The 24587-nt window shown below is 60.1% G+C and overlaps 1 protein-coding gene across 1 annotated transcript in view; it reads right to left on the bottom strand.

Annotated features, from left to right (window-relative positions):
• Positions 1–12159: 12159 nt before the first annotated feature.
• Positions 12160–24587, bottom strand: part of SDK2 (sidekick cell adhesion molecule 2) — a 50847-nt gene continuing 38419 nt past the window's right edge. Inside the window, exons 19-45 of the mRNA XM_054394081.1 lie at positions 24216–24411; positions 23852–23950; positions 23465–23656; positions 23254–23375; positions 23075–23184; positions 22836–22986; positions 22461–22698; positions 22262–22377; positions 21878–22067; positions 21562–21660; positions 20897–21091; positions 20603–20804; positions 19902–20005; positions 19718–19788; positions 19436–19571; positions 18722–18778; positions 18490–18591; positions 18188–18303; positions 17410–17596; positions 16839–16976; positions 16581–16742; positions 16325–16450; positions 15328–15492; positions 14853–14993; positions 14078–14216; positions 13618–13744; positions 12160–12513 (exon numbers count right to left, since the gene is read on the bottom strand). Of these exons, the coding sequence (XP_054250056.1) occupies positions 12160–12513; positions 13618–13744; positions 14078–14216; positions 14853–14993; positions 15328–15492; positions 16325–16450; positions 16581–16742; positions 16839–16976; positions 17410–17596; positions 18188–18303; positions 18490–18591; positions 18722–18778; positions 19436–19571; positions 19718–19788; positions 19902–20005; positions 20603–20804; positions 20897–21091; positions 21562–21660; positions 21878–22067; positions 22262–22377; positions 22461–22698; positions 22836–22986; positions 23075–23184; positions 23254–23375; positions 23465–23656; positions 23852–23950; positions 24216–24411 (4035 nt within the window). The remainder of the gene's footprint in view (positions 12514–13617; positions 13745–14077; positions 14217–14852; positions 14994–15327; positions 15493–16324; positions 16451–16580; positions 16743–16838; positions 16977–17409; positions 17597–18187; positions 18304–18489; positions 18592–18721; positions 18779–19435; positions 19572–19717; positions 19789–19901; positions 20006–20602; positions 20805–20896; positions 21092–21561; positions 21661–21877; positions 22068–22261; positions 22378–22460; positions 22699–22835; positions 22987–23074; positions 23185–23253; positions 23376–23464; positions 23657–23851; positions 23951–24215; positions 24412–24587) is intronic.

Here is a 24587-nt window from a genome sequence, read left to right as displayed (position 1 = left end):
CGCTGCGCCGGAAAAGGGCTCTGCTGTGCTCGACCAGGGTGTCCAAGATGCAGCTGCGTGTCCCACGGACCTGGCTGGTGCTCACGCTCGGTGCTCTGCGCCTGCGCTCCCACCGGTGTCACAGACAGGTCACTGCTAGGGAATAGGAGAGAGGGAGGTGGTCAGGCTTTGAAGAAGCAGATGGGCATGGACCTCATGACGACACCAGCCCTCACCCTGCCAGGCTGCAAAACGTGGCCTGAGAGCCACTCAGCTCTGCCAGGAACAGCCTCCATGATGGTTCTGCGGAGGCCAGGTCCCCAGACAGCCCCAAGTTCCCCACAGTTCCTAAACAAGTGGGTCCTAGACCCCATCCACAGACCAGGCACGCAGAAAGGACTGCAAGACCTGAGCATGAAGCTGGTGCAGGATGATTCCCAACCCTCTGCCCCATGTGAGGAGGCACAAAGATGGATGCAGGGTACCGTGGGTGGGTACCCACTGTCCCCTCCCCGCACAGCCCCAGCCCACCAGAGCAGGGTACAGCGACAGTCCAGCCCGGGAGCTGCACGCCGAGAGGATGCCTGGGATTTTTTTTTTTTTTAATTGGAAGAAAGCAGGGAGGAGCAGACGCCAGGAGGAATTGGAAACAGACGGCAGGAAGTGTGCGAGGAGGGCGCAGAGCCCCCGGGAGGCACCGTCAGCACAGCAGTAGGATGGGGGGGCCAGGATGGGGACAGGCAGGCACTCCACGGGTACCACTTTGTGTTTGGCGGGATGGGGACATTGGAAAGCAGCCTTGCCGATGCCCTTGAACTCCACAAAGCCCTCAAAGATGCTCCTCACTATAACCCCACTCTGAGGCCATACGTGGCTGTGCCTACCCTCTCTGGCCACCTGTCACTACTGTAACTCAAGGGTGTGGCAGAGATAACGAGGGCCCTGGGATGTGGAGAGTCATGTTCCTCTTCCCCATGGCCACCACAGTGCCACCGGCTGATCTGTTCAGCCTAGTGCCCATGACCACACAGAAGGGGAGGACAGTGACCACGTCACTGTATCCTGCACTTCCCCTGGCGCCAGGCAGCCCCAGGTGGTCCTGGGAGAGGCTGCTGGGGAGGAAGGGCTCATGGCCGCCCGCTTCCTCCCTTCAGGCACTGCTGGCGACACTGTGGCCCCATGACACACATGGGGAAGGGCCCAATGTCTCTCCTCTGACCAAGCCTCAGGGCAGGGGCCACATCCCTCCCATTTCCTACTCAGTCGCAAGGTGTAGCCGAACAGCTTTGCAGGGTCAAGGCCCCATGCCACAGCCCATGGGCAGCGATGGCAGCACTGCCCTCGCACAACCCTGTCCTGTACCCACTCAGGCAGGACACCACATGAAATCACAGCATCTGGTCACAAGTCCCAGCACAGCTAGGGCAGGGGTCTTGCCCTCTATCCCTCCTCATCTGTCCCCTGCCATAGCAGTGGGGCCTTAGGAAGCTACAGCCAGGCCATTCCCGTGCAGGCAGGATAGACTCTGACCTCACAGGGGTGCAAAGTCCCAGTGCCTGTCCCACCTACGCACAGCTTCCATGTCGGGCCAGCCAGCATGGGCATGCCCCATGGCACAGAGTTGGCAGCAAGTGGCCATGCTCCCTGTCCGTCCATGCATGATCCCACTACCCTAGAGAGGGAGAAACAGGAACCTTATTGCTCTCTACAACCTGAAAGGAGGTTGGAGCAAGCTGGGTGTTGGTCTCTTCTCCATAGTAACAAGTGATAGAATGAGAGGAAATGGTGTCAAGTTGTGCCAGGGGAGGTTTAGGTTTGATACCAGGAAACATTTCTTTACTGCAAGAGTGGTCAGGCATTGGAACAGGCTGCTCAGGGAGGTGGTGGAATCACCATCCCTGGAGGTGTTAAAAAAACAAGTGAGCATGGCACTTTGGGACATTGTTTAATGGCCATAGTGGTGTTAGGTCAGGGGTTGGACTCAATGATCTTAAAGGTCTTTTCCACCCAAAACAATTCCATGATTCTATGACTATATATGAACCCTTCTGAGCACATGGGGGAAGGGACAGAGCAGCCATACCACCCCTCTGCACCTCCAAACCAGGAGCTGGGTGAAATTCTTCTCCTGCTCACACCATCTGAACGCAGATGGGGAGCTCACCGGAGCCCTGCTGCCCTGCCCAGGATCTCACACCCACCCAGCAGAGTGTGTGCATGGCACAGACGTGTTCCCCTCACGAGGTCTCCTTCCAGCCCAGCATTCCTCCAGCCTTTGGTTTTACATAAAACAAACACTCCCAGCGAGCTCCCCAGCTGGGCCAGGCAACCGTGCTGCTGATTTAGGCCATCTGGGGACTGTCCCTCCCTTGTATTTAGATTTCGGGGCCAAGTTCAGCATTTGTGAGATACTTAGCAAGGCTCGGCAAAGAGGCCACCAGGAGGTTGGAGTGTTACCAGTGTGCTGCAGCAGCCTCCCTGGCCAGCAGCTCTCCATCACCATCACAGCCTCCAAAGAAGCTGTCGTGTTTCCCCTCACCACTCGGGCCCACAAAGCTTTTTCGCAGCGTCCAAAATCCACTCTCCATCCCTCAGTGCTTCACTCCTCGGTCACCCTGAGAGGTGACAGCAGTGTGGTGGGACACTGCTGCCTGAGCAGCCTGACTGCCTGCTCCGTACTGTCTGGGGGGAGCAGGACACAGAGCCCTTTTCTTCTCACTTGGGGAAGAGGAAAGCAGATCCTGTGATATTCCCACCCCCGACACTTTCACAAAGGAAACCAGGCCAGGAAGGCTTCGCTGCTGCCTTACCTACCAGGGAAAGCTGCTCTGTAACCTGAGAGACTTCACAGGCAGGCTGGCAGCATTGCCTGTCCTGGGGCAGTGAGCCCAGAGCATGGCCAAGTCCCAGCAGGGCTTTGAGGAAAGGGGAGGGGATGGGATCGGCAAGTGTGCATCAAGAACAAGAGGAATAAAGTGTCCCAACAGGCCATGCGCTGCTTTCCACCTATCCTCTCAGCCCTTTGGGACCATGAGTTCCAGGGAGTGAGAGCATCAAGCCCCTGGGGACAGGATTTCACCTGGATGGGGCAGTGCTTGCAGGACAGTGGGCTCCTGCAGCCAGTGTGGAGGTAGGGGCAGCCCCAGCCAGGCACAGAGCAGGCAGCAAGCCTTCCCACAAGACATCTCTCATCATTCCTCATTTCATCCCACTCAACACTAGTCACCCACAGGCACTACAGGCACAAGCGGCTTAAAGAAAGAGGCCAGTCCAACACCAAGTCCAGCCGCATTCCCATACATCCTGCCCCTGGCTTGTCCCACCCAGGGGCTGGGAGAACCAAACCTTCAGAAGGGGAAAGCATCCCAGCTGGCCCGGCTGGCTCCAAACAAGCCTCCCCAGCTTTGTCATGCAGAGCACCCCAGGCAGCACCCTCCAGCCCAGAGATCAGAGGATGCTCTCCCCACCCTGGGAGTTGCTGGCGCAGGGGCTGAATTGGACCAGCCATCCCCCCCCAACTTCACTGCCAGGGGGCAGGGAGAACCCGCACAGGGGCAGGGAGGGCACGCCGGCTTCTCAGCACCACTTTCTGGTGCGATGCCCCTCAGGGATCTGGCTCAGACGTCCCTTTGATGTTGCTGCCTGACAGACAACTGCTGGAGACAGGGCACAGATCACACCCTGACACCGTCAGCCCCAGGAGGGGACCAGCTTGCTGTCACACCCTGGCGTTGGGCTCCCCTGTGAGTCTTCCCAGGGCCTGGGGGTAGACAGTCCTGTTAGTGCGGGCAGCCCAGGCTCCCCAGTGACCGCCTCCTCCCAGAGCGGGTGACAGGTCTGGTCCTGTCCCTGGCATCAGCATCCCAGTTCAAGATGTGGGATGTACGGAGCAGCCTGGAAGCGGAAAGTCAGCTGGCAGCCAGCATCGGAGCCATGGCCACCAAGACAGCTCACCGGGAGGCAAAGCTTGACTCTAGCCAGGGCTCTCAGCACTCTGATCAGCACCAAACTGAGGAACTCATCGCCCCAGAGCCAGCACGCTGGTGCCAAAAGCAAAGTAGTGCCTCCCAAGGGACTGCCGACAACCGGGAGCTAGCCAGAGTTCAGCGAGGAACCATTGGCAGGACACGCCAGAACAAGCATAGGATCATAAATCCTCCTGCCATGGGGCCACGAACCAGCCTGAGGCTCTGCACGGCGAGGAGGGGACATTTCCGGGGGGGGAAAGGTTATCTTCTCGCTGGCCCTGGCTCCATCTCTCACAGCGGGGTCTGGCTGGGGTCCGACAGGATACCGGGGCTAAACAGACCTCCCGACCTCTGCCAGGCTCCGAATTCCTGCGGTTTCGCTGGGGTGGACGGGAAGTAAACACGCAGGCTTCCCACGGCTTGGCCATAGCACCATACCTGCCGACGGGGCCCAGCACCCCGCAGCTGGCCGACTCAGAGGGTCCATGGCTGCTCTTTGCGCTCACGACAAAAACCCAGGGAACAAAGGGAGAGACCGCCAGAGTCAGCACAACGCCGCCGACAGCGGGGCAGCCTGTGGGCACCGCCGTGGGGCTGCCCAAAGGGGTCACGGCAGGAACCCCAGCACTGGGTCAAGCCCATGGCACAGCCCATGGGGAATCAGGCCAGCTTTGCTCTCCCTCCCCAGGACCTAAACCCACTGAAGCTCCTCGGTGCTGGATTCACTCCATGGTCTCCGAGGGAGCTGTGTCCAAAACAGAGTTGTTTACTGCGTGTCCAGCCAGAGAGAAAACCCCGTCCCGGGTTGCAGAGACCTGAGCTCCCTTCGCTCCCTCACTCCTTGTCTCCGTTGTTCCCCTAAAACCGCTAACGATCCAAGCTGCCTTTAAACCAGCCCTCCTGATCTATAGATTCGGCACTCGGAAACATCCATACTTAACGCGGCCACCGCCAGGGTCAAACCAGGGCGGCGAGGGCTGAGTCCAGCTCCCCATGAGGGATCTCTGCCCACCAGCCCCTGACTCTTCTGGGCACCAGAGTGGATTTGGAAGACAGCCCCATTCCCAGGCTTGACACGAGACGTGTTGTCCGGGGCACCCAGAGGACCTGGCGTGTGCTCCCTAAGGATGGCGAGCTGAGCGGGCTGGGAAGCGCTGACCCTGTCCCAGGCTGCAGGGGGAAGGGCTAGAGGGGGAATTTCGGGCGGCTCTGACTCAGCACCCGCCTGAGCCCAGCCCCGGCCAGCCATGGGGTGCTGCTGGACCCGGTCCAGCACGGGAAGGATCAGCCTTTCCGAGAAGGACCACAGGCAGGCACTGCCCCGGCTGAGGCCACCACCAGCCCCGGGCACGGCGAACCCCCGCGTCGGGGCTCCCCTGGGAGCCGCGAGAAAGCGGCCGCCGGGGCGGGGTGAGCCGCGACCGGTTGCCCCACGCTGGGCAAACACGGCTCCGTATCCCGTTAACCCTTTCGTCGCGGACCGGCCTTACGCTCCAGTGTGTTTGTGGCGGGGTCACCGCCGCCCCCAGTCCGGTACCGGCGCCGGGCTCGGGACAGCCCCAGGGACCCCGCCCGCCGCCGGACAATGGCCCCGGCTGAGTGCTCCGGTGCTAAGGCGAACCGAACCGTGCCGGGCTCAACCAAGGCCCAGCGTGATCCGGACCCCCTCCCATTCCTTACCCTCCTGTACCTGCGCGCCCGGGACCCGCTGCCGGTCCATGGCCGAGCCGAGCCTAGCCGAGCCAGAGCGGAGCTGCACCCCCACTACCGCCGCCACGGGTATGATGTCATCGCCCCGCCCGGCCCAATGGTGTGGTGCCACGTCACAGGACAGCCCCCACACCCTCCATTCAAACCCGAGTGGGGCGGGGGGAGAGGCAACTCTTGTCCCGGGCGCGGCCCCGCCCGTGGGGGTCCCGGGTGTGTCCCGCGGGATGTGTGGGGATGAAGCTGTGTCCCCCGAAGTAGAGTCATTGTTGGGGTCCTCCAGTCCCCCTGGGCGAGGTGTGGGGGTCTGCGATAGTGGGGAGTCCCAGATCTCCTTCCTCCGAAGGGGTCCCGAGTGGGGTCTTCGGGAGCGGAGCCACGGGCTGGCTGCAGCTCTGGCAGACAAAGGGGGATGTGACCGACTCTAATTAATTAAGGGGAATTAAGAGCCGAACTGCAACGTCAGGGCAAGGCAGGTTCAACCCTAGACCAGCAACTGTGGCCCTGTTCCACTCATGACTGTGACATCCATGAGGCTGCAGCACCCACACTCCCCCACCACCACTCCCCAGCTCCCTGTCACCAGCCATCCCCACTGCTCCATCCACCTCAGGGGGCTGTGAGGCCCCTCCAGGCCATGGGGTGGTTGGGTGGTCCTTGGCTGGGATGTGATGGCAGGGCTACCATGGCTGGGACACGATGGTGGGACCACCATGGCCACCATCTCGCTGGAGATGGGCTGAAAGGGAGAGTGCAGGGCTGCAGAGCCTCTCTCAAGGATTAAGGAGACCTTTGTGGGAGGAAAGGGGCGGGGGAGATGAGATTATCCCCAATCTGCCTAATGCGGCGTTTCTTGCATATTCCAGAGCATCTGGTGGCGTCTGGTGGAAGGAGCCAGGTTGGGGAGTGTGGGGTGGTGAGTGGGGTCTTGGGATGCCTCAGCTGTGTGACTCTGGGGGCTTGAGTGCTGCAACACAATGCCACAGGGAGACAAAGATTTCTCATGTCAGGGGTGCAAGAAGCTCTGTTCCTATGTTCCCCCAGTTCTACCAGATTGGTGCCACCAACCCAGGGTCTGTGGTTGCAGCAGCAGCCAGGGCTGGGCAGCACCGGATGCTCTGATGGCTCATCTGCTGCAGACACTTCCCACCATGAGAAGGGCAGGCAGCCACTTGCGACATAACCATGGAGGCAGTGGGGGCAAGTGAGGCACTGTGGAGATGCTGGAAGTGACACAGAGGAGAGGCTTTGCTGGGCTGAGCATCAGGACCAAATCACCCAGGGCACAGCCTCTGTCCACCAGCCTGGTGTCCAACACCTCCCCACCTCCGCCAATGCCTCCAGGCTGCTTCCCAGGCCATGTTTGCTTGGCTCACAGCAGTGCTGTTTCCATAGCAGGTGTGGTCAGCAGGTTTTGTTCTCCTTGCTTTCCCTGTGGGGAAACTGAGGCAGGAGGTGCAGCCTCATGCCCACAGATGAGCAGGGGTTGCCTGGGAGCCACTGCTGGACTCAGCAGTGGTTTATTGGTGGGTGAGGAAGAGGAGGAGTGTTTGCCAGCACCCCTAACAGCAGCTCTACCCACTCATGTGGGGCCAGCAGGCGTTGATTGAAGGCCAGTGTGGCACCGTGCAGTGCTGCTCACCTCACCTGATGCTGTCACGGGAGCATGGTGCCGGCTGTGACAGCACAGTCAGGAGGGATTATCATCAGCTGGCTGGTGGGAGCCGGCAGAGAAGGCTCCCATGGGCTGGCCTAACTCTGGCTGGGAAGAGCAGGCACCCACTCAACTTGAAAAACTGCCTGAGAGAGACAGGCCCCCTTCCCTGTCCTCTGTGGCAGCTTGGGCCACGCTGAGCCCCAGGACTGGATCTAGCCTTGGGGAGAAGGCAGTGAGGTCGGGGTGCTGAGAGCCTCAGGAGCGCAAGAGCGAGTCCTTGCAGCCCTCCCACCCTTCCTGAACCCATTGCTGATTCCTTTTATTGCTTCTCAGCAGCTTTAGAAAGCGGAGAAGAAAAAAAGAAAAGGCTTGAAAAGCACTTTGAAAAGCAGGGCAGGGAGAAGTGCCCAAGTTTCCCGGCAGCACCATCCCCTCCTCCTGCTGCCAGTGCCTGCCAGCTTTGTCTGCCAATGCTGCCTTGGCCACGCAGGATAAGCTGCCAAGCGAGGTGGGTGCTTTCCCCAAGCTCCACCTCCACAGCAGGGTGTGAGGATCACCATCCAGACATCCCAGGGTGCAGGAATGGTTCATTTGCCCCCATAGACCTCCCCACTTCCTCCAGCCCCAGTGCTGCTGCCAAAAACCTCCCCAAGAACCCCTACCAACCCCACAGACACCAGTTTGCACCCACAGATGCATGGTTTCACCCCTTCCCCCTGCTGTTTGCACAGGGGTGAACAGTTATTCATCTTACCAGCACACGCTGGCAGGACTGCACCATGTTGGCACCTCCACACCCCTGGGCACACTGGTGAGCACCAGCACAAGCTGTACACAGGTCAGAGCCTGCTGCAGGCAGGCTCTCCATGCAGCCACTCACCTTTCCCACCTGGAGTGCTCCCCTGGCTGGCAGTGCCAGGGAACAGGCTCCCACAACTGGTGCCTGCCCAGCTTCCCGCAGGGATCCCACCTGGAGCGCAGCTGCTGCAAGGATCCACCACGGCTGGCAGCACCCATGGAAAACCCCTTCCCTGCAACAGCTTCAGCGCAGGGACACTTTGGGCCAGGGTGCTGGGCACCCAAGCCTGTGGGTGCACAGACCTGGGTCCTCTCTCTTCGCTGCTCTCTTCTCCCTGCCATCCCAGGAGGACTCTGCTGCCATCCTTGCCACGAGCAGCTCTGCCTGTGCAGTGATCTTCGCAAGCTGGCACAGCAAAGGAGGCAGCAGGGCCTGGGGCACATGGGGCTCTGAGGATGCGCTGAGTCCCATCTAGCCCCTGGCATGGCAGGACAGGCTGTCCCTGTCCCTGTGGCCCAAGGCAGGGGAAAGGTGGGGACACTTGGCTCTGCCCTGAGAGCTGGCAGGGAACTGGAGAAATATGGAGGAAAGGAAGAGCCCAGGCTGCAGGGCTGGTCTCCTCCACTGCACACCTAGCATTTTTCTTTTCTCTGATTCCTCCTTGCCTGAGCTTATCTCAACCTAGAAAACAAACCTGACTCCTCCAAAACAAAGAAATAAAAAAGAAATGACAGAATTCAGCCCAGCTTTGCAGGCCACCACCCCTGTTTCTGGCACAAAAACATCTCCCAGTCACATGTGGGGCAGCAAATGGGAACCGTTCCTGCTTGCCCCATCCACCGAGTGAGGTCTGGGGTTGCAGCTCTCCCCTCTGCCCTGCTTTGGCTTATCACCTGATAAGCAAGCAGTGCTTTACCCTTGGGAGGACTGCAGGCCACTACCAAGCAGCGGTCGGGAGAGACGTCAAGGACAATTTGGTCCCCAGGGACTGATTGCTGCCGACAGCTCGCCCTGCCTGGCTGCTGCACAGAGCAGCCAGGAGAGCTGGCAGTGCAGGCAGCAGTGGAATTGGGCACAGGCAGCTCAGACCTGCCTGGAAGGACTGGGGTGGCAGGAGGAATTTTTGGCAAGAGCCACTTGTGGCAGCAATGTGGTGAAATCTGAGGTGGGAAAGAGGTGACAGGAAGCATGTCAGCTTCCCTTATGGGCCCAGCCAGACCAGTTACATCTCTGCCATGGGGAAAGTGAGGCAGTACAGGGAAGAGAGGGCTCCTGCTAGTGCCACTAGTACTTGGCCCATCTCTGCTGTGCCCACACTAGGCTTCATGCCCCGTGCAGCCCACTGACTGTCCTGAGGAGGTTCCCTGGGGAGCAGAGAGTGAACCTGCTGTCTCACCAGGATGTGTGATCCTCTGCTTCCTCGGGTGTTGTATCTTTCAGCTGTGGGAAACCACGAGCACAAAGGACTCACCTTGGCTTGGCCACTGCTGCTGCCACAGGGCCCCAGGCACTCTGGTCACAGCTGCACCAGCAGCTTCCTCTCCTGGCATGGCACCAGCTCCAAACCTGCCATAGATGTTGCTTCACCCTCTGGCTTCCCCTCCTTACAGCCAGGGATGAGCTGGGCCATGGTGAATGAGCAGAGCCTAGGCACACCCCCATGCATGGTACCTCCCAGGACCTGCATCCCACTGTCCTGCAATGAAGGACATGCCCAGGGGCTGTGATGGTGCTTCCTGGGTCATGGTTGCTCACAGGGGCTGGCACATGCCCTGCTTGGAGGGCAGCATCCCTTGCACAGGGAGTGTCCCTTGCACAAGGAGCATCCCTCACACAGGGAGCTCACCTGTGCTGCTCAACTCCCCAGACCTGCTCCGCCCGGTGTCTGTCTCTGGCGTCTCCATGTCCCAGCCCTGGTGGGAGGAAGGTCTCTCTTGCACAAGCTGGGATGCCTGGGGCTGGAGCCAGGCTGCAGACAAGGGACAGGATTTGTCCAGCCAAACACAGACCCCATCTCTACCTCCATACAAACACCTCTGCCCAAGCAGGGTGTCTGGGTTCCCTTTGCTGCCCAGAGAAGTGATGGACACCCCTGGGTGCTGCATTCCCTTCAACACCAGCTCCCAAATAGGTCAGATGAGTCACCTGTCAGAAACGCCCTCTTCTCTGGCTCCAGGGCTGTGGTGATGTGCCAAGATGGGGACAGAGCTTCTGCCAGTGGCCACAGCCTGGCAGTGATGCCACTGCAGTGTCTCTCCAGCCCACGGGTTGAGTGAAGTGGGACCATGGCACTGGGTTACACATCCCCAGCTCCAACTGGTTCCCAAATGCAGCCCCAGACTCTTTCCCATACTGGGATGAGGGTCTGGGCATGTGATGTGCCAGCAGTGGAGTCTATGCAGATCCCACAGCCCCAGGACCTTGTAGCCCCTGGCAAGGGAACAGCCCCTGGCCACGGAAGCAGGTGCCAGTGCTTTGCTGGTGCTGCCAGTGCTTTGCTGGCGCTGCCAGCATTCTGAGCCTTCCCCAGCCCTTGTCCCAGTCTCATGCTCTTAGCTGCTAGGGGGGTGATGAATCCCAGGTGCATCACCTGGATTTTCCTGCCAGGCCTGAAGGGCAGAGCAGGTACTGAGGGCAGTTGGAAACTGCCTCAGATGTTGCTGATGTGGGGCTGGTGATGCTGAAAGCACCTGGTTCAGTGAGGTCATCTCCCTCCTCCCCTGCCCCACCACCAAGTCCCATTTTTGTCCAGCTACAGACCCCAAGAGGATGGAAACACAAAGGGATATGGACACCACATTCCCCAGAATGTTCTGGGTCCTATCTTGGGTGTATCCTGGCAACACAGCCCCAAGAACCCTTTGCCCAGCTCTATTCCTGGCACCACAGGGCCAACACAAGCCCAGCCAGGGCATCAGGACAGACAGACACATCCTGCCAGCCCCTTCTCCACTGCAGGAGGGTGACACAGAGGCAAGACGAGCTGATCCTCAGGCTGTTTATTGGCATCTTCCTTAGCTCAGCCTGGGCACCATGGCCCTGCTAGGCTGGTGCCTGACTCACCAGTAGGCACTGTGGGGTTTTGCTATGCAGAGACCACCAAAACAGCTCCAGATCCACCCAGGCACCGCTGCCCCTGTATGCCCCTTATGCTCCCTGGCCTCTGCACAAAACCCCATTTAAAAAAAAAAACAAACCACCAGAAGTGAGAGGGGTGGCTGTGGTCACCTCATTGTCCTGTCAGAGCCCTTGCCAGAGCCTCTGCAAAACTGGGGAGGGGGACATCAGCACCATGTGCACCCTGGCAGGGCTCTCCTGGGGTTCAAGTCCTGGGGCGGCTGTGCTGGGCCAAACACCAATGAGAGGGGGAATGAATTGTCCCACAGGTTCCTGGCATGGTGTCTGCCCCATTCTCCCAGAGGCTGGGAGGTCGAGGGTGGGGGTTTTATGTCCAGAGGTTCTAAGATCAGCAGAGCTTCTCTTCCCCTCTGCAGCTGAGAGTCTCTGTGTCACCGTTTGTCCCCATGCCCTGGGGGAGCCGCAAATGGAGGCTGGCAGAGGGGCTGGGGTTTGGCACAGTGAGAGCCCCTGCACCCAGCCCAGCAGCACCCATGGGACTTTGACGAGGCTGGCAGCAGCTGAGGGGCAGCCACAGCAGTTGCCAATGGAAAAGTTCGGTGCAATCCTGTGGCAGCCCAAACCTTCCTGCACCATCTCAGCTGAGGAGTCCAGAACGCAGAGAGCTTTGGCCAAGGAGAGGAGCTGGGATTTGCTCCCCAGCCCCAGGAAAGGTGCTGGGTATTTAGCTTGGGCACTGCCAAGAAAGCCAAACACCCACCATGGCACAGAGCCTGGCACTGCTTCCCCCCATGGCACTGCTGCCATCCCTGGGGCTGCTTCCTCCACCTCCTCTCTCCCTCGCTGCTTATCTTCATTTTCCTTGATTTCTTGGGGCTTTTCTTTCTTTTTTTTTTTTTCTTTTCTTATTTTCTATTTCCTCCCCCCCTCCCCCCCCCCCCCTTCTGGTTGTTTTTGCCTCTGTTTAAATATCAAACAAAAGAAGAAAATCCAGCGATGGGAGCTCTGGAGCCAGGAGCCAGGCTGCTGGGGGGGCGATAGAGGGTACCAGGCTGGCTGGGGGGGTTAGCAGGGGTCTGGGGGGTGGGAGTCCTGCTGGCTTTGGGGCGGAAGAGGCTGCCTTGCTGCGTGGAGGTGCTGTTGGAGAGGGGAGTGTGGTCAGGCTCCCCCGAGTCGCTCTCGGTGTAGCTGTAAGCCTGCGCCCGTGAGATGCCCTTCTGCTGCCGCCGCCAGGAGTTGTAGTAAGTAGGGTCACTGATGTAGTGGTTGACAAAGGAGTGCGCTTTCTGGTGGCCTGGGTCCACCTCGTACTCACTGTCACTGCCCTGAAAAAACAGGATGGGGAGGGTCAGCGTGGGGTAGGGGACATCACTCTCAAGCCCCGCAAGCAGAGTGAGCTACCCTGGTGGCTCTTTTTGGGGATGCTGGTGGGCATGGCCCAAAAGATTTTAGGAGCTGGAACATCTGCAGCACCACTGGGGTGATTTCTGCCTCTTGCTAAAGCAAAACAAAACCTCAAACAAAAGGGTTGCAGGATCCTGGGGCCCCACAGGGGGGGGTCCTCGAGGCTCTGATGCCCCCCTCCCAGGCTGCCAGGGAGGGTGTTTTTGGGCGGCCCAGCCTCCCCGCTGTTGGTAATTGGATTCAGCTTCCCCTGGCCCTGCACAAAGGGCCCATTGAGGGCGGCGGGGAAGCTGCTCCGTGCCAGCACCAGCCCCCGCCGCTCTTCACAGCTCCTCAAAAGCCACTCAAGTCCTGCTCAGGCAGGAGGGAGTGGAGCCGGCATCTGCTGTGCAAAGGCAAAGGAACAGCCAAGGCAGGCAGCAATGAGGGACCCCCCAGGGCCGGTCCCCCTCCTGCCTGGGGACAGCCATGGGGACCCCCCAAGAACCTTCTCCTGGGATTCAGCCTCCACTTTTCAGATGCCACCCAGTATCTGTCTTGGAGACTATGCTCCTGTGGCCTCCCCAGAGCTGCCTGCCCTGGGAGCTGCCCACAGCCACACTCCTGCCCGGCCACAGCTGCCCGTTTCTCCCGGAGGAGACAAAGATGCCATTTTGTGGGGTTGGCAGAGCCACGGCCGTTGCCACCAGCGACCGGGCAGCAGCACAGTCCCCAACCCCTCTGCCCTCTCGTCCCCTGTCCTCAGCAGCCCTGGGGGTCCCCTGCGGTGCCACATCCCAGCACACGGGCCAGGGGCTGTGCCAACTTCACTCTGGCTCTGTGCCATGAAGTCACAGGGGATGTTGCTACCTAAAAAGCAGGAGGGGTCAGGAGAGCAGGACCAGCATTGCTTTTCCAAAATGTGCATCACATGGTGGTCAAAGTGGTAGGGCTGACACTCAGGGAGGGCTCCCAGCACCATCCATCCTGTCCTCATGTCCCTTTGTCCCACGTCCCCATCCCCATAGGCAGCCCTAGGTGGTCACCTGGGAGTCGGAGACCTCGGAGGGCTTCTCTGTCAGGCTGCTGCTCTCAGCAGGGATCAGGTCATTGTACTTGGTCACGTCCTCATCTGAGTAGTGGAGGCTACCAGGGCTGGGCCGTGGTGGGGACCTTGGAGATAGGTGGGTGATCAGTACAGGTTCCCCCTTGGGGCTGTGCCACATAGAAATGAGCCCAGCCAAGACCTGAGCCATGCCAAGCCTCCTCCAAGGACCCTGCCCATGGCTCATGAGCATTCAGGGATTCCTTTTTCAGGCTGTTCAGCTCTCAGCACATCCAGGCTGCAGCTCACAGCAGGGGGCACAACAGGCAGAACAGCATAACCTCCCCAGGGTGCCAGCCCCATGCCCATCCCATGGCAAGTGCACAACGGAGGGATGGGCACAATGATTTGAAAAAAACTCCCCCCTGCCCAGGGAGGGGGCTGCAGAGAGGGGTCCCTACCGGGTGTAGATGCCATTCTTCCTGCAGAAGGAGTTCTTGACTGAGAGGCGCCGGTTGTTGAGCTCCAGGGCTGGGAAGCTGCCCTCGTCCAGGCTCACCATCTCACCATGGCTCAGGGCTGTCGCCTTGGAGCCGTTCCCTGTAGGGTGGGATGCTCAGCCTCCTCCCACACCCTCCCCTGGCAGCACAGCATGGAGGGGTCTGGACCCAGCACAGTGGAGGCTAGATAATGGCCCAGGGATGGTTGTGCCAGCTCTGGCACTGGAGAAACTACAGCCTAGGGATGCCTGTGAGGTGCCAGTCCCAGGTACACAGCCCCGTGCCCAGTGTCACCAGCCGTGCCGAGCCTGCCTGCCTCAGCTCACACCCTGCCCTGCCCCGTCGCCTCTGGTTCCCGGCTCAGCAGCTCTGTTTGCTTAACGAGGAGGTCTGGATTTTCCCCACAATTTGAGCCCTTGATACAGCTAAGAAAACAGAGCTGTGTTTGATTAATCCCAGTGACCTCTGCCGAGCCCCTGCGCTGCCCTGCCTCCCCAGCTGACAACAGGACAAGTCAGTTATTTAATCTTGAGCTCCCAGCACTCTCCAGGAAGCCCACAGCATCTTTATCAAATGTCACCAGGTCTCTAGAAGAGCTGTGCCCCAAGGCAGGCTCCCATCACCCTGCTCAGACCCTAATGGCAGGCAGGGAGACTCTGAAAGGGTCAAGGATCTGCACCCCACAGCTGGCACCCCAGAGGGTCCCAGCACCACCCACCACACCCCTGGTGCTCACCTGAGTCGGACTTCTTGGCATACTTCTTGCTCTGCCCACGGATGATGAGCACAAAGACAAGCAGCAGGATGAAGATGAGCCCTACCAGGGCGATGACCACCAGGAACCACCACTCCTCATAGAACGGATTGGCTTTCTGGGCTGGGGCACAGCAGGAAGGATAAGAGGGGTGTGGGGGGCAAACCAGTGCAGATGGGAAGATTCTGCTGCAGGGCATGGGGCTGCATTGGGAAGATTTGTGAGACCTGGACTGACATCAGGAAGCTGGTTAAAGGGGGATAGCAGGAGGCATTGCAAGGGGAACACTGGTAGGCACTGCTGGCAGAAGGATTTGGGGCTCTGTAGGAGCTAGGCAGGGTCAAGGATGTGGGTTTCAGCATGGGCCATGGGAACAGAGCAGTGCTGGGGCTCTTCCTCCAGCACAGGGGTGACAGCATCCCCACGAGGACACCCACGTGTTGCCACTGCTGGCTACCTGACACGGAGGGGGAAGGCGTGCTGGGGGTCCCATAGCCATAGTCATTCACAGCGATGACACGGAAGTCATAGCTGACCCCCTGCTTGAGGATGTCCATGCTGAAGGTGTAGGAGGTCACCTCTTTGGGGATGTCTTTGATGAGAATGTCCCAGAGCCCCTCATCTGGAAGAGAGAAGTGGCCTGGGAGGTGAGGACCATTTCTGTGGGACTCCCCATGAGGAGAGGCTGATCTCCCTGCCTCCAGCAGCATGTGCCCTCACTGTCTGCCTGGCCCTCCTGGCCACAGCAGGCACAGAGCTCGCTTGTGGCAGCATCATTAACAAATCACAGTGATGTACAGAGCTGATCGATCACCTGCCCCCCTCACAGACCAGGCCAAAGCAGCTCCCTGGGGACCTGCTCCCACCACAGCCCTGTAGCACCCCTGGCAGTCCCATGTGCTCATGGGAGTGAGGGGCTTCCCTCCCAGGTGCTGACCTCCACATGGGGAGCTGCACCGATCCCCATTAGTGATCTATTAATGATCATCAGAGCTGTGGTCTCTGTGGCAGGCAGAAATCATTACCTGGGGCTGCAGGACACAGTGTGGCTGTGCCTGCTGGCTCCTTGCCATGGGGATGGGGAGTCCTGGTGACCAGCCCTGCCTGACCTTGCCCGTACAGGAGCAGGGCCCTCTCATTTTGGAATAGCCCTGGAACCCCTTGAACCCCCTTGCCTTGCTGGGGAAGCATCAGGATCTCCATGCCCATGAAAACAGCAGATCTGACTGGTGCTGCTCCACAACTCACCAGCCCCTTTCCATCAGCCCAGTCAGTGTCCACTTGGTCCTCGTGGACCAGCATATGGCTGCCACAGCAGACACCTGGATCCTAACCCCCAGCCCAACCTGTCAGGCGGCCTGGGAGAGGTCAGCACTCCCTGCCTCAGTTTCGCCTGAACCCAAGGCAGCGCCAGTATCAAGGTGGGGGTGGAAAGCAGAGAGGAGCTGCAGTACCTGAAGGACGAGCTTCGATGACATATCTGGTGATAGGCCCTTGGCCAGGGTCCCCACTTGACCAGTGGATGGTGATAGCTGAGCCATAGCGGGAGATGAAGGGCTCACCAGGGGGGCCAGGGGCACCTGGGGACCCAGAGCAGAGCTGGAGGCACGGCAGTACAAAGTGGCATGCAGCCTCAGTGGCACCGGGGGAACTGTCCCCAGCCCATCTCCTCCCTCAGCCTGGCAGAGCATCCTGCACATCCCCCCCTACCTTCCCCAGGCCCCGTGGTGATGTTTGCCTCAACGTCCGGCCCATAGGCAAAGGTTTTGGCCCGGATTCGGAACCGGTAGGTCACACCCTCAGCCAGGTCCTTCACCTTCATCCACAGTGGGCTGTTCCCCTTCACGTCCACAGTCACGATCTTACTGACACCTGCAGGGATGGAGGCTGAGCCGGGTCTTTCACGGAGCCCTCCCAGCTCCCCCCAGTGCCCCCAGCCTCCCTACGGTGCCCCCACTGTGCCCTCACCGTCCACAGGCATGCAGGGTTCGTAGACCAGCCTGTAGCCCTCGAGGATGCCATTGGGCAGTGGTGGTGGTTCCCAGGAGACGTTCACTGATGTGGTGGTCAGCTCGCTGAACCGGATGGATCCAGGGGCACTGGGGGCTATGAGGAGCAGGGTGGCAGGGGCCAGCTCAGTACTCCTGAGGGGCACTCCAGGCACCAAGCCAGCCGCAATCCCTGCCTCTACCCTAATGGGGCTGCAGCACTCATTCTCACCATCTTACACCATCCTGATGCCACCCTTCAATGTCCCCACCTCCACTGGATCACTGAGTGCAGCCAGGGGTATGAGTCTCCTCCTTGTCTCTCCTCCTGAGACCTTCATCCTCACCAAGACTCAGACAAGACCTTCACCTCCATGTCCCCCCACAACCCACACTCTGTGCTGAGCCTAGGGAGGGTCTCTGCTCAAAATTGCAGGATCTGGAGCCAGGGTGGGATGAAGGAACATCACCCAGGGACGTCACCAGAGCTAGACCCACAGAGATATTTCCCCAGGGGACTGTGTTGAGCAGAGGGCTACCACGGGCCCCACCTGCCTGCTGCGTCCGTGCTGTGACGGGGGTGCTGCGGGGCCCATCTCCTGCAGCGTTGAAGGCAGCGACGCTGACCCAGTAGGAGGTGTAGCCAGTCAGGTTCTTCAGCTTCACTCCCCTCTCAGGCAGGAAAAGGGTCTTCACCCGTGCACTCTCATTCTGCCGCTGGGCTTCCCAGAAGTGGATCTGCAGGAGCAGGAGCAGGAGCAGGAGCAGGAGCAGGGGGTGTGGGGATGCATGGATTCAGCCCATCTCACCTTCCCCAGGCCCTCTGCTGTGCCTAAACACTCCACAAAGCCCTGCCCAGGCTGCTAAGCCCCAATGCCAAAGTGCCAGCCCGGTGCTGAGCCAGAGGGGAAGGAATGATCTTTCTTCCAGGGTGATTCCAGGCTGTGCTGGGAATCAGACATGACACCCACATGCAGTTGGCTCAGGATCCAGCACCACTTTTCAGCAGACCAAGTGCCCTGAGATCACCTTTGAGCCATCAAAGGATGTGGCTGAGAAGGAAGAACCATCACGGACGTGGCCGAAGAGGTGCCCAAAGCATAGGACTGGGAATCCTAGCAGCATCCCGGCAGCATCCCGGCAGCATCCCGGATGCATTCGAGAACCAACTGCGCCACCTGCCGCCTCTTGACCGCTTAGCGCTGGGATGGACACGCGGCACCTCCCCCGGCTTCCCTTTCCCACCGACATACACAGTACCTCCCAGGAGCCCAACCTTCCCAGGCACCCAGTGTCCCTGTCACCCACCCAGGTGATAGCATGCCGTACCTTATAGCCCTGGATGTCCCCATTCTGGCTTTCGACAGGTGGTGGTTCCCAGGTGACATCCAGCTGCGTGGCTGTGGCTGCCTGCACAGCCACGTTTTGTGGTGCAGCAGTGGGCACTGTGCCAAAGGAAAGGGACAGTGTCACAACCCTGCTGGGACCAGGACAAGGCAAAGCCCCTGTCGACATCAGGCACCACTGCCTTCTCTTTGCACAAGCATGGGGTACAAGGGCAGTGGGGCCCCCCTCCCTGCAGCTCCCAGCTGTGGGCAGCCCCCACCAAGGCAGGGCCAGCACAGACTCACCAGCTTCACCCACAAAGACCTCCTGGGGGGGGCTGGGGGGACCCTCACCCACCGCGTTGTACACACTCATGCGGATCTCATAGCGCCGGTGCTTGTTCAGGTCTGGAGGAAAAGGGAGAAGGGGTGAGCAGAGCCTTCCCTGTGGCCACTGGTGTGGGGGTCCCAGGGGACACATGGGGGTGACAGTGGGGAGGACACACACACAGGACGGGCACGGGGAGCAGTCACTTACTGTGCAGTTCGTACTGGGTGAGGGAGACCTCACTGAGGTTGTGCACAGCGTAGACAGCTGGGTGGCAGGGGGCAGGGAGAGCAGGAAACTGGTTAGTTCCACACACAGCATGGGAGGGCTCCCACCTTAGAGCACTCACTCCAGCATTATAACCCAACCTGGGGTGTACCAGGGGTCCCCTGCAAGGGTCCTGCCACCTGCAGGTGCCAACAGGGCTGTCACAGCACCAAGAAGCCTTTCCATCCTCCAGCCCCATTGCTTAAGTGGCATGAGCCAGGTCTGAGCATCGGGGTCTCCATGGGGGTCTGACTCTGGCTGAGTCAATCCTTCCCCTGCTGTTCCCAGAGATCTTGGAACCCCACTCCCTTCAGGTTCTGAGGATGGCAGCACACTCAGACACACAGCAGGATGTCACAGACACATTAGGTGCAAACACCCACATTAGATGCAGACATGTGGACACCTGTGCTACAGGGATATGGGGGCTGAGGACAGCAGGACTGAGTCACTGACAATGCAGATTAAGCGTGTCATGGACCTGGTGGCATCAAGGGGCTGGTGGCAGCTCCGTGGTCTGACCCTTACAGCTCCAGGCTGATACCCAGGAGAGGCCATGGAGTACAGGATGCAGCCCTGCCATGTCCTCCACCCATCTTGGCTGGGTCACCCCCCAAGCTACATGTCCCCAGGCTCAGTGGCACTACGAGCACTCACGGGTGAGCTCAGCCCAGGTGGTGCCAGGGTTGCCAATGCCACGCAGGGTGAAGCTGCGCAGGCTGTCGTGCACCAGCTCGCGGTAGCGGAGGCGGAAACCCAGCAGGATCCCATTGATCTTGTCCTCAGCTGGGGGCTGTGTGGGGAGCAGAGCGAGAGGCTGCTCTGACCTGGGGGCTTCCCTGGCACCCCAACATGTCTGTCCCCAGGACACCTTGGTGCCACCTCACAAGGAGGTGGGTGACTGGTCCTGTGACAATCTGCAAGCAGGGAGGATGGTACCTGCCAGCGGATGAGCACCGACGTAGTGGTGTGGGGGGTGACGGAGAGGATGGTGGGGGCTTCCTCAGGGGCTGTCAGGGAGAAGAAGGTGGTGAGGCTTCAGAGAAGCCCCAGCCACAGGGAGATGCCTGAGCATGGCAGGGAAATGCCCTGGATATGAGGGGATGCCCCAGCCTGTGCTGACCTGCCTGCAAGGTGGTGAGTGACTCCGACTCCTCGCTGTACTCGCTGTCCCCGATGTCATTCGTTGCCTTCACACGGAACTTGTAGGAGGTGAAGGGCTTCAGCCTGGATGGAAGCAAAGTGGGCAGTGATAGTGAGGCTGGTGGATGAATCCATGTGCCACCCTCCCTCCTGCAGGGCCCGTTGGCTGGTGATTCCCAACCCTGCTGCAAGCATTTGCATTGTCCAGCAGAGGGTGGCAAAAATGATGAGGGGACTGGAGCATCTCTGACAAGGCAAGGCTGAGAGACCTGAAGACTGAGAGGGGATCACCTCAATGCTTATCAATATCTAAAGAGCAGGGGTCATGAGGATGGGGCCAGGCTCTCTTCAGTGGTGCCCAGCAACAGGACAAGTGACAATAGACACAGGTCCTATCTGAACACGAGGGAAAGCTTTCCTCTGAGGGTGTTGGAGCACTGGAACAGGCTGCCCAGAGAGGTTGTGGAGTCTCCCTCTCCAGAGAGATTCCAAACCTGCCTGCACATGATCCTGGGCAACCTGTTTTAGGTGACCCTGCTTTAGCAGGTGGTTTGGACTGGATGACCTCCAGAGGTCCCTTCCAACCCCTGCCAATCTAGGACTCCGGGATTCTGTGTAACTGAACCCAAAGCAGAGTCCTTCATCTCCCTGGCACCACTTGAGAACCAACCCGTGGCTCACCTGTCCACCACAAAGGCAGTGGCATTGTGGCTGATGGAGGCAGAGTGCAGTGCCCACTGGCCGTCGGGCAGCTCGCGGCTCTGCACTGTGTAGTAGCGGACCGGGGAGAGCCCATCACTGCCAGGCTCCCAGGAGAGCAGCACACTGCGGGCTCGCACCTCCTCCTGCTGCGCCAGCGGCTTCCCAGGGGGCTGCGGCCGGTCTGGAAGAGACAAGGGGCTGGGAGCACTGCGGGCACACCACGGGCATGCACAGCCCCCTCACCCCACCATGGGCTTGACCTCACCCCATTACCTCTCTTCTCCGTGGTCACCACGAGGGCTTCAGCTGCCTCGCCCCAGCCCTTGCGGGTCTGTGCCGTGATGCGGAACAGGTAAGTGGCCTCGGGCTGGAGCCCGGTGGCTGTGTACTGCCGGGCACTGGGCTCCAGCACCTCCACGCTGGCTGCGTTGGCTGCAGTGGTGTTGAGGCAGTGGCTGACCTGGTATGCTGCAAGGAAGGGAGTGCACAGTGGGGTAGTGGAGGGGACACCATAGAATCATAGAATGGTAGGTGTTGGTAGGCACCTCTGAAGATCACCAAGTCCAACCCCCCTGCCAAAACAGGATCACCCCAGGGCAGGCCACACAGAAAGGCATCCAGATGAGTTGCGTCTGGATGTCCACACTGTTCTCCCTGTTCTCCCCCCATGCATGCCTCCTTCCTCCATCCCTGCCCACCCATACTGCTAGCAATGAGAGGTTTTTGGCTACCTGCACAGGAAAGTTCACACCCAGCTAGGGATGCAGCACAGCCTGCTGTGAAGGAACCCCAGGCCTGGGGGCAATTGATTCCAAGAAGCTTGGAGGACCTCAGGAGATGGTCTCTGCCCTCTCATATTGATTTCTGCTTCTATGGGAGCTCTGCATCTATCTGCAAAGCATCCCAGCATGGCACAACTGGGACAGCTCCCCACCTACCCAGGATGATGCCGTTGGGTGCCGCAGGTGGCTGCCAGATGAGCCGCACCAAGGTGGTCCTCACTTCAGGGAAAAGGATCCCCACAGGGGGTCCAGGCACTGGAGAGGGGAGAGATGGATTTCAGTGAGGAGGGCACCAAGTGAATGTGAAGTGCCAGTTCCTGTCCCCTAAGGATGGCAGCCCTGGGTGGCCCAGGCAGGGGGGAAACAGATCACCTCAGGGAACAGGGATGGGATGGAATGGGATGGCCTTAAGCACCCGGGGGACTCCATAACCCATTTGGGTCTCTCTGCCCATCCAGGTGCTGTTACCCACCGTCATCCAGTGTCCGCTCAAGGATGGGGGGCCAGCTGGGCACCCCGTCACCGATCCTGGTGAAGGCCAGGACACGGATCTCATACAGGGTGTATTTGCCCAGCCCGGTCAGCTGGGCACTGCGGGAGGCATTGCCCTCTGCCAGCCAGAACTGGGCACTTGTGTCCGAGTCCTTCTCCTTGTACATCACCTGCAACAGACCCTGTGTGACATGGGTGGGTGGTGCCACAGCCCCTGGGACCCCCCTGGACTCCCCAGGTCTGGCACGACTAGGCACCATCTCTTGAAGGTGGCACAAGCAGGGACCTGGCAGTCTGCAGGGTGATTCCTCCCAGGGAAAGCCACATGAGGCTGGCAGGCCATAGGGCTGGGGTAGGAGCTCACCTTGTAGCCCAGGATGAGGCCATTGCAGTCTGCCTCAGGGATGTCACTCCATCGGACCAGCATGCTGCTGGAGGTGGTGGCCACTGCTGATACGTTGCTGGGGCCAGAGGAAGGCACTGGAGCAAAGGATGACAGTGGGGGGTCAGCGGCTGGATCCAGCTGGGGTGGGTATTCAGCATTATGGGATGGGCAGCAGTACCTGACTCCCGGGTGCGTCCCACCACCAGCTGGCTCCAGGGCCCTGAGCCGATGGCATTGAAGGCTTGGAGCTGCACGCGGTACTCGGTCCACTCCTCCAGGTCCTCGATGGTGTACTCCCGTTCCACACGGTCGTGGACAATGTGCACCACTGGCTGCCCTCGCCCGTCTGAGCGCGCATACCGGATCCTGTAGCCCACCGAGTCGGGGTTCCCATTGTACTCCTGCTCCAGGAGGGGCTGGGCCCAGACACAGGCACCATCACTCCTCAGCTCCCACAGCCAGCCCAGCTCCACCCCACCTCAGCTTCCCACCTGCCCCTGTGAGCCCTGTGCCCATGGGCACAGACCTCACTGAGCTGCATCCCCTCCCTCACCATCCAGCGCAGCCACAGGCTGGTCTCACTGGCTGTCCTCAGGGTGACATTGGCAGGTGCCAGGTCTGGGGGGGCTTGCAGGGTCTGGATCCTCCGGGAAGGCAGGCTGGGGGGGCTGGTGCCCACGATGTTCACCTGCCGCATGCGGAAACTGAGAGAAGAGAGGGAGGGTCACAGTGGGGGCGAGAGGGCTCCGGTCCCCTTGGGGAGGACCTTGTGGCACCATCCTGGCCACTCGCCTGTAGTAGGTGTAGGGCTTCAGATTGGGCACCTCCATGGAGCGGGCATCAGGCTTGTTAGCCAGCTGGTGGATGACTCCCCATTCTTCGTCCTCACCACTCTGGCCCATCTGTGGGATGGGAGTGGGGTGAGCTGCACCCCAGCACCCCTCACCCCCCCACCCCAAGCCACTCCATACCTGTGCCTCCACCTGCCAGCGGGAGATGGAGGTTTTGCCATCATAGCCTGGGCGGAACTGGAGCGTGACAGAGCGGGGTCCGATGTTGGAGATGCCCAGGTTGGTGGGGGCACCAGGGAGCTCTGTGGGGAGACAGCAGGGTGGGTGGCACTGGCTGCTCATCCCCAGCACTGCCTGCAGCCTGCTGACATCTCAGCATTGCTGCACTTACCTGGTGGCACCCCTGAGGAGATGGTGGAGGAGGAGACCTGTCCCTGGCCCTTGGAGGTCATGGCAGCCACTTCAATGGTGTATGTGGTGAGGGCGGTGAGGCCGGTGACTCGGTACTCCAGGGTGACATTGGGCAGGTAGTGAGTGACCCGCGTGTTGGTGCGGTTGTACTCCTCCCACGAGATCCGGTAGCCTGAAACGTGCCCCGGGGACATCAGACCCCATCAGTGCCCACACCAAGGAGCTGAGTGGGGCCAGGAGGAGAAGCTGCAGGGTGGGAAGGAGACTGGGAGGAGGTGCTGTGGGGTAGGAAGGGGACTGGGAGCAGAGGCTGCAGGGTGGGAAGAGGTCTGATTTGGAACTTGGGTACCTGCCATTCCTCCCTTACCTGTCAGGATGCCATTCTTTTCCAGTGGCTCCTGCCAGCTGACCTTCAGGGATGTGTCCAGGATGTCACTGAAGCTGAGATGTCCCACAGGGCCAGGCACTGCCCAAAGACACCCCAGGCTCAGCAGGCAGCCATGCACCCAAGGGCCAGGAGCCCTCAGCACCCACAGGACCTCTGCAAGGACTGAGGCATGGAGAGGGCTCTCCTTGGATAGGGCTTCCCACCGCTCAGCTTCACCCTCATTCCACATCCCCACTGGCAGCACCAGTGGGACCAATTCCCCACCTCAGGACTGCTCCCACCCTCCCCAGGAGCCACACAGGCAGGCAAGGGTGCACCGCGGGGAACGCAGAGCCCCCCGTACCGTCCTCGTGGGTGCGCACCAGCTGGGGGGGGCTGCGTGGGCCGTCCCCCGGCGTGGTGAAGCACAGCACTGAGGTGAGATACTCGGCGAACTTCCGCAGCCCTGTCATGTAGCCCACGTGGATGTTGTCCTGGAAGTTGGGGCGCACTGTCACCACTGTCGCTTCCTCCTCATGCTCCGGCTCCCAGGCAATGAGCTGCAGGGAGATAGAGCTGAGCCCATGAGGCGTCCCCTCCGGTACCCCAAGCACCACCCTCCACAGAATGGTAGGGTTGGAAGGGACCCTCAGAGATCATTGAGTCCAGTGCCCCATTCCAAGGCAGGCTCACCCAGAGAAGATCATGCAGGAAAAATGGCAGCCTAGGGTGCATC

The sequence above is a fragment of the Indicator indicator genome, chromosome 29, assembly GCF_027791375.1.
Source record: "Indicator indicator isolate 239-I01 chromosome 29, UM_Iind_1.1, whole genome shotgun sequence".
NCBI classification, from domain to species: domain Eukaryota; kingdom Metazoa; phylum Chordata; class Aves; order Piciformes; family Indicatoridae; genus Indicator; species Indicator indicator.
This window is presented reverse-complemented; position numbering and strand designations above follow the sequence as displayed.